A 17595-nucleotide genomic window follows, 5' to 3' on the forward strand; every position below is an offset into this window, starting at 1 on the left:
CGTGATGTCGGAGAAGAATTTACCGTCGATTAGAACGTGGTCGATTTGGTTTTCCGTTTCTTGGTTATGTGATCTCCATGTGGCCTTGTGGATATTTTTGCGGGGAAAGAAGGTGCTTCGGACTACCATTCCGCGGGAGGCTGCGAAGTTTATGCATCGTTGGCCGTTGTCATTCGATACGGTGTGCAGACTATCCGGTCCGATGACCGGTCTATACATTTCCTCCCTTCCTACCTGTGCGTTCATGTCACCGATGACGATTTTGACGTCCCGCAGTGGGCATCCATCGTATGTCTGCTCCAGCTGTGCGTAGAACGCTTCTTTCTCGTCGTCGGGTCTCCCTTCGTGTGGGCAGTGCACGTTGATGATGCTATAGTTTAAGAAACGGCCTTTAATCCTCAGCTTGCACATCCTTGCGTTGATTGGCTGCCACCCAATCACGCGTTGGCGCATCTTACCCAGCACTATGAAGCCGGTTCCCAGCTCGTTGGTGGTGCCACAGCTTTGGTAGAAGGTAGCCGCTCGATGCCCGCTTTTCCACACTTTCTGTCCTGTCCAGCAAATCTCCTGCACTGCCGTGAATCGCATAGCTGTCCCATCTTTGCTGGGTTTCCTATTCATATGGGACAAATATGCGATTCACGGCAGTGCAGGGCCACGACGTCGAAGTTGCGGGGATGTAATTCATCGTAGATCATCCTTTCGCAACCTGCGAAACCTAGCGACTTGCAATTCCATGTTCCAAGCTACCAATCGTGATCCTGTATTTGTCGCCTAGGTCGTTGCCGATTTTTTCGGGTCGCATTATTTCTTATATTGTTCGTAATGATTGGTTTTCCAGGCGGCTTATTGGGCCTGCGCAAACCTTCTGTCTCGTCGGAGGGCCGTCGTGTCAGGGCTGTTTAGCGTCCCACCTAACACCAGGACTTGGGCTTGTGCGCTTTGAGCGGCACACGGTCGCTTTGGTGGGGCCTACTTGCGGATACATGCAGCTTTTTATAGAGGTTTAACAGGTTTAACAGTTTATTTATTTATTACCAGACTCAGGCCGGAGTGGCCATTTTCATGATGGATGGTTTCCCCAACAGCTGATGCAACTCGTTGTTCATTCGCCTCGTCATGTACAAGTACAACGTAATGCTTCTTCTTCTTATTGTCATTACATCCTCACACTGGGACAGAGCCGCCTCGCAGCTTAGTGTTCATTAAGCACTTCCACAGTTATTAATTGTGAGGTTGCTAAGCCAGGTTACCATTTTTGCATTCGTATATCATAACACGATGATACTGTTATGCCCAGGGAAGTCGAGACAATTTCCAATCCGAAAATTGTCTAGACCGGCACCGGGAATCGAACCAAGCCACCCTCAGCATGGTCTTGCTTTGTAGCCGCGCGTCTTACTGCACGGCTAAGGAGGGCTCCAACGTAATGCAGTGGTAATAAATAACTATTAAAAATACTTACCAGATAAAATATGATCATCCACGATTTGTTTTTCGAAACTTGAATTTATATTTCTATATCAAATCATCTGACATTTCTTGAAAAATATCAGGAAAAGTGCGGGAATTTTAAAAAGGAAGTAGAGTGCCTCGAATGTCACTAACCCGAACGCCAGTACCCCGAAAGGCTATTGCCCCGAATAACCCATAACCCCGAATGGTCACTACCTACCCCGAATTATCATTACGTAAGTCAAAAATAACATATCAGTCAAAAATAACATATTTAAAATAATTAAAGTATGAGTCATTTACTCGCCCGTCTTATTCCGGGCTACCGCGTTGTTAAAAAGAAGGAAACATTTGCTTTTTCGCCGCATCCCGGTCAAATACGTTCCTTTAAAGAAGTTATTTATTTATTCTCCCACCTTATTCCGGGCAAATGCGTGCTTTAAAAGAAGGAGGCATTCACTCTTTCGCATTACTCCGGGCAAGTGCGTGCTTTAAAAGAAGGTGTCATTTACTCCCCCACTTTATTCCGGGCAGATGTGTGCGTTAAAAAAAGGAAGCATTAGTTTTAAAGAAGGAATCATTATTGCGGAAAAGCGGATGCTTTAAAAGAAGGTGTCATTTAGTTCGGGCAAATGCGTGTTTTAAAAGGAGCCTCCTCCGTTCACTGTTTCGCATTAAGAGCCTCGCACATAGGATTCGTTTGCGTTGCGTTTGACAGTTTTCCCATATGAAATGTGCCAAACGCAACGCAAACGTATCCTATGTGCAGGCCTCTTTATTTTGGGCGAGCACGTGTTTCAAAAGTGCATATATTTGAAAGAAAAAAGTAATTTACTCTCTAGTCTTGTCCCGGGTAAGTGCGTTTATAGTACTTAGGGCCAATTTCTTCGCCTCCGCTTAACTCTTAAGCGGTGCTTACCCATACGCTTAAACATGGTTTAAGGCCTAAGCGGAGGTGAAGAAATCGACCCTTAGCGCATTAACATTAATTGTTGCTGACGATATTAATATCTGTACCATAAACAGGACATGTATTAAAGAAAAATAAATAAATTGCTTATACTGAAAGTCACATGAAAAATTTCTCGTGAAGGTCGTGAAGCCAGATTTGCTTTCATTATCTTTGTTGGTCTCTATGTAAGCACCGTCTGTGGCATTCGCTCTTTCGCATTATCCCGAGCGTTCCCGGGTATATTAGGATAATTCGACATTGTTGTTTCATAAGGGCGAAAGTCGCAGACGTAAACATTGACTTCTTCTGCTGATTGCAGGAAGATTAGAGACTTCTGGTGGTATTTTCCACTTCCGTTCAATAGAAGGCGCGGAGCGCCACCAGTTCCAAGTGGTTGTTGCCTGGGAGCGGTCCTAGTTGTTGAGGAATTTGCAGGAAAAGGCATTGTTTACGTTTGCGACATTCGCCCTTATGAAACAACTGTGTCGAATTGTTAGCATATGCAAAAATAATAACTAAAATTATTGCGTAATATATGTATATGATGTTCGGGGTAATGGCCTTTCTGGGTAGTGGGGTATTCGGGCGTTCGGGGTAGTGACATTCGGGTTAGTGTCATAGAACCCTCAATTGATAATCAATTTCAAATACACAATCATCAACGTCATGGAAAATCATGGTGAACGGGTTCCTCTGGGGCATGTGACCAGTTTTGGAACAAAAATTAGTAAATACAGAGAGTGTTATTTTTGCAATCACTTTTGGTGGTTTGCCCTTAGTGATTTTCTCTCTTAGAAGTCATGAAGAAGTCACCCACGTGGGTTGTCCTTCACCGATGGGTTGGGTAGGATTGTAAAAAACCCTCTCTGTCTTCCATTTAATTTTTCATTGTCATATGGTCTTTTCGTTATATGAAAAATTAAGCGAAAATCATCTACTGGGCTGGGTATGGACATAAGTGGGTAACAACGTGGTTTGCATTTGTACCTACAACCAAACAGTGTTTTGCTATAAATATAGACGAGGCTTCGTGTCATATTCATTAAATTATTAAGAATCATTCAAACTAGTGAACCAAAGCAAATAATAATGGCCACCTTGAATACACCACTCAGAAACAACCGCTTAATGCAAGCGCACCAACACCAACAAAGCTCGGCAGCACTATCCAAGGCATCATCCACTATCAAGAAGCAACTGGACCCTGAAGATCGCATCACACTGGTCGTCGACAACACAACGTTCTCGATCAATCCATCGCTGTTCACGGCCCACCCGAACACAATGCTGGGCCGGATGTTCAGCTCCGGTATGGACTTCACGCATCCGAACGACCGCGGGGAGTACGAAGTGGCCGACGGAATTTCGCACACCGTCTTCCGGGCCATACTGGAGTACTACCGGAACGGTGTCATTCGATGTCCACCGACCGTCTCCGTGCAGGAGCTGCGCGAGGCCTGTGACTATCTGCTGATCCCGTTTACGGCCGAAACCATCCGGTGCCAGAATCTGCGCGGATTGTTGCACGAGCTAAGCAACGAGGGTGCTCGCGAACAGTTCGAAGTTTTCCTGGAATCATTGATCCTGCCACTGATGGTCGCTTCCGCTGAACGCGGCGATCGTGAATGCCACGTAGTAGTTCTTTCAGATGGTATGCAACTTTGTACCTAGATAGGTTGAAATGATTTAATCTCATTGTTTTTTTTTTCTATTTATAGACGACGTTGTCGATTGGGATGAAGAATATCCTCCTCAGATGGGCGAAGAGTACTGCCAAACTGTGTCCAGCACTGTCATGTATCGTTTCTTCAAATATATTGAAAACCGTGACGTGGCCAAGCAGGTACTGAAGGATCGAGGTTTAAAGAAGATTCGACTTGGCATCGAGGGCTATCCAACGTACAAGGAGAAGATCAAGAAACGGGCCAGCGGTCGAGTCGAGGTGATTTACAATTACTTGCAGCGACCGTTCATTCACATGTCGTGGGAAAAGGAGGAGGCCAAGAGTCGCCACGTGGACTTCCAGTGCGTCAAGTCAAAATCGGTGACAAATCTGGCTGAAGCCACGGCTGATCCGGCACTGGAACGAGATTCAGGTATGGCTTTGCGATGGAAATTATTACACTAGATTTTACACAGCGAATGCGGAAGTATGGCTTATGATTCTTGAACTAAATTTTGTGCTTGGATTTTCCACATAAGACTGATTCGTTAGTCGGGGAAACTCAAAAGACTGAAAATTTCGGAAGCTCAAACATAAATTACCTCCATAGGATATAAGCATAATTTTATTGTTTTAATAGTGTTTTTATTTCAAACACATTTGTGTTTGCATACGGATTTGCATCTTGCTGATATTTCCAGTAGTTCAGCTGCAGTATTATTCGCGGTAATATAAATATTAATAATAAAAAATAAACGTCGATTTAATTTATGTTTACTCTGGTCGTATTATTCCGCTAACATTGCCCAAGGTTGGTGACATTTTTCACTGCCTGAAACGCGAGATCGAAAAATTAGCATTTTATTCAAACTATTGGATGAAATGGATAAGTACCTTCCATTTGAGTGCCACGGTCGTCTCGTAAACGAAGTCGACCGGAGTTACCCGAAACGCAGAGCAAGCACAGATATTTAGAAAATGATTATTGAAGGACTGATCACCATATATTCACAATACTAGCGCTAGGTTGATTTTTTTGCGGTTTTAAAAAAAAATAATATTGTTATAATCTATCATTTGCATGAACTCAAATAGCGACCTAATTCTCATTCTGGTGGTTACAATTTCTAATAAATAATATTAAAATACTTATCTCATTTTTTTCGATAATTCCAATTAATTTCATATATGTATGCAATAAGTTTTATAATATAAGCATTTTTTCCACATTGATTTGCAGTTTGTTTTAGTATTACCTCGTTTTTCTTTAGTTTTTAGTCACATACGAACAACAGGGTTTCTTTGAAGTGACCCCCTGGGGAACCGGCCCCAAACAGGTCAGTTCAATATTTTCGCTCCGTATAAGGGTATCAAACTCCAGCAATTGCGAAATTCGGGATTGTGCCTTTTGCGGTCGGTGAGTAAATAAATTACTAGTTAGCGCGTAATTGGAAGCGTTCGTATTAGGATGTAGAATTATCGTAAAATCCGGTTCTGTAAGTAAATAAAGAGTGCTCGTTCGTGTTTTCGGGAAGTACGCAGAGAGGTGGGCAAAACAGTTCATTGCAGTGCGCGTATCTGATCCGTTCAGCTCATTTAAAAGATTCAGCTCCTTAGATCAGCTCTAAAGCTAAAACATTGTTTAAAATTTTGAAACATTCATGTCATTCATTAGGGTCTATCTTGGGGTCAGGCCTAACTTTAAAAAAAATGTTGAGCTATTGTCAGGTTATAATTTCAAGACAAAATTTTCAAAACGACTTATCTGCTTTTGTAAACAAAGATTCAAACGACGATTTGACGAATCTGATCGCTCTCCCACGCAAACCAACACCACCAATAGGTAGGTGAAGGTTTCCGCTAACTGTTGATGGTGTTAGTTTGCGTGGGAGAGCCATCAGATTCGTCAAATCGTCGTTTGAATCTTTGTTTACAAAAGCAGATAAGTCGTTTTGAAAATTTTGTCTTGATTTCTTTTGAAAAACCGACAATTTTAAACTAATAACATTCATTACGCTTTTTTTCTGTGTTATATGAACCATATCACGTGTCATTAGTTTTCGTTTCATACTGTGTGTAGTGAATCCAGTGCATAATTTGCGCGCACTTCTAACAATGCGTAGTTGCAATTTTCATATAAGCTAGCGCATTCATCTATTGGCGCTTTGATGTTGCATGAAGAAGCAGAAAGATGATAATTGAAAAAATCTCCACGGGAAAGCATACGGAGAAGTTTTTAAAACTCTTCTCAAAAATTCAAAAACAATTTAATTAAAAACGGTGAGCAGTACGGGGTTGGACTTTTCTTCTGCTGTATAATATTCATTTTCAATTTTCTAAATTTTTTTTCGTGATGTTACGCTTAATACACAGTATCAGAAAAGTCCACCCCTCCCTGCTTTTGTTTTTTGACGTAGGACTTACGTCTTTCTTTACTATACTGGGTGTCATTTAGATTTTTGGAAATCAAGAGCGTTACGCTGAGAGGGAAGATTTCAAACGTTACTAGCGCCTTTATCTTTCGATGGATTTTGAAGATTTATATATCAATCGACTCGGACACTCTCCAGCAATTTGTCAATTTCATTGAAACTTAAGATTATTAACGATAAGTTATTGAAATTTTCAATTCTTGTCAAAGCCAATAAAAATTTCATATATAACCAATCCCGTGCATTCCTAACACGGACATCAGAATGCAGTATGCCACGGGCCTTCGGGTCCACCGCAAGATTTTCTTTGTGTATAAAAGAAGCAGTGCCTGCCGTGTGCGAGTCATTACAATTCTTGACAGCAGCGCGTACTGACGTGCTTTTTGCTCGCGCATTTTTCGTTTCGTTCGTTCGTTCGCTGTGTTTACCTACACAGCATGCAATCGTCAGCGACAGAGCTGCCGGTGGGTCTGCAAAAATGCTTGAAAGAAGAGGGCGCTTATTTTTGTCATTCTGTACTTGATGATGGTCGGATGCAGTGGTATCGATTGCGATGGATGCGATCGCCCATCGCCCATTTGCTTGAGTAAATAGGGACTCAATAGTTAGAAACAAAGCAATTCTAATTATTTATTCAATTGTTAGTTTTATTTCCAAAAGTTTTGAATAAAGAAATTAATAATTCTACACAGCATGGAAGTCATCGTTTCCAATATCAATACCTATAATCAAACTCCAAACTGCCGTAATCTGAAAAAGTGACGTATACGCCATTTTCCATAAATGGTGTTAACGAATACTACTCATCGAGCTCTTTAACAGAAAAATGGTAAACACGCATTTTGTAAAATGGCTGTTACGTCACTTTTCCAGATTACGGCAGCATAAATCCAAAAGTTGAAAGTTAAATGTGAATACGTTACGTTTATATAAGTCGTTATAAGTTTATATAAGTTTATATACGTCTACTTCCGGTTATGTTGAAAACATTACCCATTGCTTGTTTTTTTTCTTCTTTATTAAAGAGGCTTTCAGCTCTTGGCTGGTTCACCTCTGAAAAAGGAGAGGAAAAAAAGGAGGGACCAGAAGGGCTCAACCTTCGCTGTCAGTCACTATCATTTTCAGCTAGTCCGTGGTTTCGTGCCTTGTCAATATCTTTTAATCCGTGGTGGGTCCATGTTAGGTGTTTATCTTTTTCCGTGCCATTGTCCTAGTTCGTTTGCTTTGTTCGGTGTACAATTGTAGTAACTTCGTTGTTTCCAGTGTATATCGATGTCCTTTTTTCGTTAGCGTGGGTCATGTGTGTGATCCGGGTTTCTTGTTAGATGTCCTTGTAGATGTCTGCATCTTTCAAGAAGCGGATGGTTGCTGTCTCGTATGCCGGGTCGTTGGATAGTGCATCCCTTATAGAGTAGAGTGGGGCAAGAGTGCGCGTGGGGTAAGAGTACGTTTTCGATTTTTTGAAGTAATAAAAAAAGATAAACTAGCAGCACTGCCAACTATTATCATGTGTAATGAATTATTGGCAGTGGCTGATTTTCTATCCGCCGCTGTCACATCCAGGCGCTATAGTATATGCGCAAAATAGCCAGCAAGAGTTCCCTGTCCATGGATAAGGGGCTTGACGTTGATATTTCAAGTGTCTTAAAAAGATTTTTATTTTATTTTTATTTTTGTTTAATAGAGTGCTTTTTTCAAACAAAGGTTAAGTTCAACACTAAATTAAAAAAATGAGATATTTTTCCATTTTTTATATCTCCTTCACAAGAATATCGTTATTTTAATGGTAATGGTTTGAAAATAAGCTCCGTAGAGAAACTTTTATCACATCTTACTTAAATAAGGTCAACAGTTATACCAAACACTTGAGGTACCATGCCTCCAAGTTAACTAATGGTTAGTGTCGCACGATCTAACAACAACTGCCTATTGGTAAATTTGGAGGTGCCGGCAGGGCTCAGTAGGGGTCTAACTAACATAACTCTAATACTAACAAGACCCTGAAACAAACGCTTATCCAAATAGCATACATCTATTTATACTTGTAGTAGTAGCTAACAATAATTCATTTTGTACCCGTATAAATAGCTGAAGTAGAATTTTAGTAGTGAAAAGTAGAATTTGTAGATTTACTAATTTGGCATTGGAGATAGTGAATGTATCTATTATATCTTCTCGATAATCTTTTTATTTTAGTCTCTCTAGCTGCATGGATCAACGCAAAAAAACTGTTTCTCTCTTCCTTCTATTAGGTTAGTTAGAAAAATTAGCGGATATATAGGGGACATGACTTAGTGTTTCTCGTATAAAGACAAATTCGCTGACCTTTACCTTATAATAAAATAAATGACCGATAGTAAAATAAATGACTGAAATTTAAGGATATCAAATAAATAATAAACAACGAAAATAGATAGGGGAACAGACGGCTTTGGCAGGTTTTGTTCTATTATTGGCAGGGGGGTTTTTGTCGACCGAATTTTATGAAACTTAGCCACAATATTCTTTGATATGCAAAGCATGTTTAGGCCAAATTTGAGCAAAATCAGTCATAAAAAACCCCCCTGACAATAATAGAACAAAACCTGCCAAAGCCGTCATTCCCCCTACATGACCATCGGTGGACAGAAAGACAAGAGACAGAGTTCTGCTTAGAATAGTTAATTGAGACCATTGCACTCACAAGATAGAGAATAACTAGTACCACTATTATTGCTACAGGACTAATAACTTGACCACTTACGGAAATGAGGATAGACCAAATGATGCGTTCATCCACTATTATATTGAATATTGTATACCCTGAATCTGAATAACTGAATTTTAGACCTCATTATTTCAATAAATAATAAAGGTTTGAATATTAGAAAAGGGAATAGAACTTGACCAAAAAAAGCAATTACGGAACAACTGGACAGAAATTTTGTATAATGATCACTATTAGACTACTGAAACTTTAACATATTTACATTACTGTGAGTGATAGGATACAATTAACTCGACGACGTATTGACAAACATCCGATACTCAACCGTGTTAAAATAAGGGAAGCTCTTCAATGTGTCCATTTATTACAATAGTACTTAAATTAACCTATTTTGAAACAACCCCACCAGAACGATATCATTACATCTTTATTCGAAATTGTTACTTGGCAATGCCAACAGTACCACCTGTTGTCAACATAGACTACTATTAGGTATTGAATGTCGGCTCCAAGTAACTAATAATTAAATTTACATGTTAACTACTTATTCAGAAAACATCTATGTACATGTTGAGCTTCCATTATTTGTTCGGTTTATAATTGACAGACTGTAGATAGAAAGAATAATGTATCGGTATGATCACAATACAAACCCAGGCCGCAGTGACCTAGTGAGCAACATAGCTTGAGTCGTCTGCTAGTATTGTGTATCACATGGAGAGCCCAGCCGAGATACCAGTCTATTAAGACTACAACTGGTCAACTCTCGAAAAAAAAAAAAAAAATAGCCAGCAAGAGTTAACCGCCAGAAATTTGTATGGCGAAAGTCATCTAACGCGGGTATTCTCAAAATAAAAAACTTTTCATGAAAAACTATTTGGTACCGATTATGTAGGAAGGTGTCCGCTACCATGCCTACCAAATATTTTTTTGATGAAAGTGCTTAATTTTGAGAAATCGAACCTTAGATGCCTTTCGCCATAGTGATTTCAGAAAGTTAACTCCTAGTGTGCCGCTGTAAGCACGCTCAAAGCAGGCGATTCATTGTAAACGATTTGAATAAACAACAAGGGAGATATGGAGTTAGATAACTTTTTGGTCATTTTGCTAAAAATAATTGGATTTCCGCAACTAGTATTTCATTACCATATATACGTTCAATCAGGTGAACATTATACCATTTCGATAACCTATTGTATAGAGTACTTTATGGTACAGAACACCAATCCGGTTGGTTTTCCAAGTAGTCAAAACCATTACTTGAATAATTTTTGGGACTGTGGGGTAAAAGTACGCAGGAACCGGTGGGGCAAGAGTACGCATATGAATCTTCAAGTTAAGATGTCAAGCCCGTATCTCCGGCCGAAATAAGACTTCTTCCAAAGCGTAAAGATCCACAACTAAGAAAAAAGGAACAGAATTTGAAATTATCACAAGTTTTTGGGATAAGTTGAAGTAATTCGGTGTTAGAAAGGACTTAGCGAACAAAGCACTGAAGCGAAATAATGAAATTGTATTAGGACTTGTTGTACACCTAAACATAGTACGAAAAAACAATTTCATCTAAATGATAATTTCATTCAATCAAAAGAAACATTCATAAATTGCGCAACGTTTAGCTGGGAGGGGTTGCGAGATGTGTGACGATCCATATAATTTTTAGAGGATTCATACAAATAGTGTAAGATAGGGGGGGAGGGGTGATGAAATAGCCAAATTTTACGTTACGTGATTGGTGGAGTTTCTTTAAGGAAAATGCCTTTGTATACGTCACGCGAAACCTGATATATATTTTTACCTCTGTAGTTTTTTGTATATATAAAAAACAATGGTTTTTCGTATGAAAGGGCACATTTTTAGGACCCCATTCCATTCCCCTTTAAGAATTACGTAATCTTTAAACATTCCCTAATATATGCTCATTAAACATCAATTAAATGCAAGGAATGTAAAATAACAACATTGCCAATGACAACAACATTATCCTCTCTTGTAAATGTTGGGACAAACTCAACTCGCAATAAGCGTTTGTCCCAAACTGCAACAGAATAGGACAATGATCGCCTGCCACGCATTTTGAGAAGTAGTCGGTTTCCGATGATGTTTTTGGTTAAATTAGTATCAGTTATCATGGATTAGACATAAACTTAACCGTCTGTTGACATGATTTACGTTTTTCTTCTAATATATACAAATTATCGCAGTTTGAAAAGTTCACAACAATTACCTCTCCATGTTTGTTGCAAATAAAATGGAATGCAACAATGTCTTTATCCTCTGCAGATGGGGACAAAGAGTTATTGCTATTCTCTTTTGTCGCTTGTTTTTTGCATTTTTCAGCGACAATTACATTCCTTGATTAAATGTTATTAACTCTTATTTGTGTTAATATATACTTAAAGCACATGATTGGATAAATGCGTACTCTTACCCCACCCGATGCGCACTTTTACCCCACCGGTGGGGTAAGAGTGCGTTTTTCACTTGTCTTGCAATAAGGGTTCTACTAAAACGAATCTCAATAATTTCAATATGTTTTCCACTGGGTAACATAAAGGAAGAGTATATGAATCATCGACACTGATTTGATATGCAGAAGCTTGCTTCATAAGGGCCACATGATCGATTGAAAACTAAGTGCGTACTCTTGCCCCACTCTACTCTACTACCAATCGGGTACCGCGACCTAGGGGCCTCATAGAGGGGGCACTCACACAGTACATGCTCGCTGCTGTTCCTTACTTTACAGGTGTCACACATCCGGTGGAACGGACCCAGGCCGGAGAAGTCCTTGCTCAGCCTGGAGTGGCCTGTCCGACAATGTCCGGGACAATGCGCGTTGTTCTCTCCAGTCCGCTCGATCCTCCCATGCTCTGGTCTCTCCCTTAATTTTCCGCAGGAACAAGGAGCGGTTTCCCCACCACTCTGTTTCCCATGAATCTTTCACTGTCCTTCTTATTTCGTTTCTGGCATCGGGCCCAGGAACCTCTCGCGTGAGGTAGGCGCTGCTTCTTCCCAGGTTGGCCAGCTTATAGAAAGGTGATGTTGCTGCCAGCTGCTTGCACGAGCTCCTGTGTGGCTTGGATCCACGGGTGTTTTGTTCTGGGTGTTTCCAGAGCTCGCTGAGTCAGAAACAATCAAAGTGGTTGCCGCGTTTGTATCAGATGCTGCCTTGGATAAGGCCGCTGCTTCGGCTGAGTAGACCGTACACTGGTCGGGAAGTCTCAGGTGTATCTGCAGATCTGAACCGAAGGCACCGATCCCCACCGAACCATTAGCCTTAGATTCGTCAGAGTACCGAATCTCCGCGTCTTGGTATTTGTTTCGGATCCTTTCACTGAAGACTGCTTTGGCTCGAGTTGGGTTGGTACCCTTCCGCAGCTGCGCCTTGATTGCCCAGTCGATGGTTGAGACTTTGGCCTTCCAGCTTCCCGGTCCTACTCGGTGAACCTCAGCCACCGGGGGAAGCTTAGATTTGGCCACCGCGTTTAGGGCAAGGTTTGCAGGAAGAAAGCTTGTCCATTTCCCCATGTACGTTCCAGGAATCCAACTGCTCTGCATCCGATTGTCGCTGCTAGTTTGGATCGGAATGGTAATACTCCGGTTTCCGTGCAGGCTGCAAGGGCTGGAGTTGATGGGAGAAGCCCAGAGACCCGAGCAGCACACATGTTGTAAACAAGTTTATATTACTCATATACGACCAAATTTAGTTATATATGAGTTACCTCAACCAAATCGGCATGAATTGTGTTGCTAGGGGATGGTCCGGATGGCCGCGTTATAGGTCGGGGAAAGTTTTTGCACCATTTCGACGAAGGCCCTGCTCGTGACCTCCGATCCATACATTAGGCGGCTATTGATAATAGCGTCCGCCACATGCCTCCGTATGTCTCGGTCACTCCTGGTTCGTTTATTGGTGATTGCCCGTAGTAAATTAATCCGAGTCCTACATGCCTCCCTAATCCTCTCGAAGTGAGGTCGGAATGTTAGGTACCGATCGAGTGTCACTCCGAGAACTTTTAAGGTCTTCTTAGTAGGGATCGGGTTACCTGCGATTTTGATGGGCTCACACGGTGGTGTATGCCTTAAGTCACAGATGTGAAGCCTGGCACATTTACCTGCTGCAATGTCGAAACCTACATCTTGGGCCCAACTGGCGACTGCTGTCACTGCTGCTTGTAGTTTCCTCCTAATGCTCCTGGGGTGCTTACCGGTGACGATCAGGAGAATATCATCAGCATATACTAGAAGCACCAAGAAGACGCCGCTCATCGCCACGAGGAAAAATGTAACTGCGATCACCGATCCTTGCGAGACTCCGGTTTCTTCCTGTACAACTTTGGACTTGTGATTTCCCACCAGTACCTGGTTCGTTCGTCCATCTAGGATGCCCCATTTCTTGAGTTTCTCCAGGATCTCCGTAGTCCACGCCCGATTGTAGGCTTTCGCCAGATCAAGGGATGCAAGCTCAACATGCTCGCCATTCTTCAAGCAGTCGTCCAAGATCTGGCCAAGGGAAGCCAGGTACGTTCCAGTGCCAAGGCCAGGTCGGAAAGCATGCTGTCTGAAGTCCAGTCGTTTGTGTTGTACAAGGTGGTCCATTAGTCTGCGGTTCACCATCCTCTCCATCACCTTTGCCATACAACTGGTCAAAGCGATTGGACGGTAGTTGCCGACTTCATTGACGGAACCGGTGCCTTTAGGGATGGGGATCACGAAACTGTGTTTCCAGCCTTCAGGAAGTGTTGCCTGCAGCCACTCTTTGTTCATCCCTTGCAGGAGTGCTGTTTTCCCGCTGGGGGGAGCCTTTTAAGCATTGGGTAACCCACCTCATCTGGTCCTGTTGATTTCCCTTTCGCGTTCTGTAGGGCGAATTCCAGCTCTTCCATGGAGAAGGGACGGTTGAAAACCTTCGTTGGGTCGTGAGGCACTACGAAATTCTTGATTGCCTGTTCTGGTGCAGGGTGCCGGCTCAAGAAACGAGCGGGATAGCGCCTGAAGGATGAGAGATCTTGAAAATGGTCAGCTAGCGCGTTGGCAATGATGGCTTGGTCCCTACAGGTAACGCCGTTTATTTTTAGGGCCATACCATTCATGCGCCTTTTGCCCTGGATGCAGTTTATTCTCCTCCAGAGCTCTGAAGACGAGAGGTTGGGATTCAGCTCTTCCAGAAATTCCGTCCAGTCACTGGCCTTAGCATCCTGGATGGTTTTGCGGCATGCGTTGCGAGCTGCTCGGTAGGATTCTAGAATTTGTGTCTTACCCGGATCTTCTGGCATTTTTCTTTTGGCCCTTTTGTTGGCTCTCAGCGCTTTCCTACGAGCTTTTACCACTTGCCTAGTTTTTTCACTCCACCAGTACAGGGCTCGACGACCCGCATTGGGAGATGTCTTCGGGATTGTATCCGACGCAGCGTTTTGTATCCTCATGGAGAGGTCCTCGATCGAGATGGATGGCTGGCGGTCAAGTTCCTCCTCAAGTACTATCTGGAATTCCGGCCAGTTGGCTTTGGCGAAGCGCCAGCGGGGGCGCCTGGTAGTTTTTGAAGTGATGGTATTGACCAGTTCTAATCGAATAGGGAGGTAATCGCGCAAAGCGAGACGTCAATAGCGGTGTCGACTTGGCCACGAGAGAAAGTGGATGAACCGTCGTTCATAATCGTCAGGTCCCTCTCGCTGGCAATGCTGGTGATGGTGGTACCTCTAGCGTTGGAGCGTCGGCTGCCCCAAGATTTGTGGTGTCCGTTTACGTCACCAAGGACTAGCATTGGCTGCGGGATTTGATCCAGCACTGTTTCAATCCGGTTTCGGAAGTTGTCCGACTTTCCATTGGGTAAGTACCATGATACTACCGAGAGCGGAAATGGCCATGAGATTCGGACGGCGATGACCGGAATGTCCGATTTAATGCTGATTGGCTGAGCTGGAAGCTCCGCGGCAATTTCAATGGCAGCGGACTGGAAAATGTTCGTTCCGGTGATGCTGTGCCATCGGAATTTGCGACCCATGGTGTTATTCATGGCGGATGGTGTGGCCCTATGCGTCTCTTGAAGGGCGAGTACCGCTGGCTGATATTTCTGTACCAGAATTTCTAGATCCGTGATATTGTGGAAGAAGCTGTTCATGTTCCACTGGATTGCAAAAGTTGATTGGGTACGAGACGTCGCACCGTTGCAGACCCCGACAGAGCTCCACAGGCTCTGGTGGAGGTCCCACTACTGGCAGAGGTGAAGGAGCTGCGGGAAAAATGTTGAGTTGTAGTGTGGGTTTGGAAGGTACAGCGGCCAGGGGTACTGGGGTTACTGGATCTCTAGGACTTGCCAGGCTTGATCACTGCTGTTGGTCCGTACCGAGTTTTGTGTAGGACATCGTAGACGTTCGCATCCGTTGTCTCTTCGTGTGAAAGAGGGGCAAAGGGAGGCGCTGAGGGCGCCGGTGTCAAAAGATTGCGACAGTTTCGGTATGGATTCCTCCTCAGGTGCGGTCTGGGAATGTTGTGGGTAGTCCCTTCGGAGCTCGGGGTAGGGGGATTTATGTCGGGATCCGAACAAGGCAGAGCTGGGTATAGATGTGGCTTGCTCAGTCATTTCCTGTACCATTGGCTTGGTGAACTTCTCTGGAGGGGTGAAGAGAAGAGTAAAATGGGTTCACTTGCTTGAACCACTTAGATTTTTAGGGCGACTGAGCAGCGATTGGTTTTTGAATCTAAACGGTGAGATCCATCGACTCCGCGGAGCTATTGGCCTTAGCCTTTCGCTTAGCGTTGGGGGAGCCGGTGGAGTCGTGGCTGGTGGTGGATAATCCATATGAGTTACTTACTGGAAGCATAATCACTTCTAAAACCAGAACATTAAGGATTTGAAGAACATCGTAAATAGTTCTGGTTGTTCACAAAGAATCAAGTAAATGCGCTTGAAAAGATATCATAATTCATATCTTTCCAAAATTGGCTCCGAATAATGTTATAAACTTTCTGGTGCCTTATCCACCATTCAGAATTCCCACGGACTTCCTGGAGTCGCAATAGACCTTCATTATCTTCCTAGAAATTTGTGCAAAATCTTGTATCTTTTGACGTGGCTTGCGAACTCTCCAACTCCAAACAATCGTGGGAGCTTCTAGAAATCCTTTTATTTTCGGTATTTTCGTGCACATCGAGAAACCTCCATTGGCTCTCAAGTATACTTACGGAGTACAGCAACAGTTCGCTAACTGGGCGCTTTTTAACTGGGCGTTCGCTAACTGGGCCAAAGCCCAGTTAAAAAGCAGTTATCCGCCAAAAAACAAAAACAAACACTAGGCTGCGAGGGGAGTCTAAATGGTATATTGTGGTTGTTCCATGTAAAACATTGATCATAACAATTTACGATGCGTAAATCCCCTCGTCAGCCCAGTTAAAAAGCGGCGCTCGTTAACTGGACTGATGTTTTAGCCCAGTTAGCGAATGGATGCTGTAATGATTCTTATTCACTCTCTGTGGAGTTTATGGACATCTGAAAATAGCCACGGACTGCTTCCAATCTTCCAAATAATCAAGAATTCAATCCCTACAAGCTAAATTCATGCCGCGCTTACAGTAAGCCCAGGAAAACATTCAAATTACTGCAATATTTAAAATATGTTCGTCTGAATACAATTTTTGTTGACCTTCGGTTTAAGTAAAACGATGGTCCCATGGAAAATATAAAAAAAGGTCGTGTTTGTGAAGAAGTGGCGTAACTAGTCTCAAATGCTAAGGGGAACTACACCTACTCCATTTATTTTATCAATTTTAAGTTCAGTTCAATTAAAGTTAATTGCCTATGTTCCGGGTATTAAATCACCTGACTTGGACATTAATTTACAATGTTCTGAAAACTCAGATGTGAATATGTACGTTATGTGGAAGATATTGATTTGGAAAATGTATTGGAGGTAACCACTTTCCTTTCGATGGGACTCGAACCCACAACCCTCAGTGCGCTTGAACCAATTAATCAACGAAGGACCTCCGTCGGCCTTTTCGCAACGGCTGCTGAATGAGCCGAAGATTCCCAAATTTGACACATAGTCAAATCACTCACAATCCATTTGTCAAGCCAACCCTTCCACATGTGTATAGTACACGTTCACATTAGAGGAGCGTGAGATTCTTGAGGATCATGCGGACTAGTTTTTCCGATTTCTGTTTTAAAAGCTTAAATACTACACTTTAAAAGTTATATCGCCAAAGCATTTTAGCCATAGTTTACATAAAATCATTAATAAACAGAATAGTTTTCATTATTTTAATGTAGTAAAACATGGTGTACTCATAATTTTGAACAAACAATAACGTCGATTTGATAGACCTCCCCTATGTGAGAGAAGTTCATAATAGCTGTTTAGAACAATGGATACACTATGCC

General features: G+C 42.5%; 1 protein-coding gene across 2 annotated transcripts in view; it reads left to right on the forward strand.

Moving 5' to 3' along the window:
• LOC134210674 (BTB/POZ domain-containing protein 10) overlaps nt 1-17595 on the forward strand; it is a 29753-nt gene that overhangs the window by 10996 nt on the left and 1162 nt on the right. For both annotated transcript variants that reach the window (XM_062686858.1, XM_062686859.1), the window contains exons 3-4: nt 3523-4058; nt 4126-4503. In XM_062686858.1, the coding sequence (XP_062542842.1) occupies nt 3523-4058; nt 4126-4503 (914 nt within the window). The remainder of the gene's footprint in view (nt 1-3522; nt 4059-4125; nt 4504-17595) is intronic.

The sequence above is a fragment of the Armigeres subalbatus genome, chromosome 2, assembly GCF_024139115.2.
Source record: "Armigeres subalbatus isolate Guangzhou_Male chromosome 2, GZ_Asu_2, whole genome shotgun sequence".
In the NCBI taxonomy this organism is placed as follows: Eukaryota; Metazoa; Arthropoda; class Insecta; order Diptera; family Culicidae; genus Armigeres; species Armigeres subalbatus.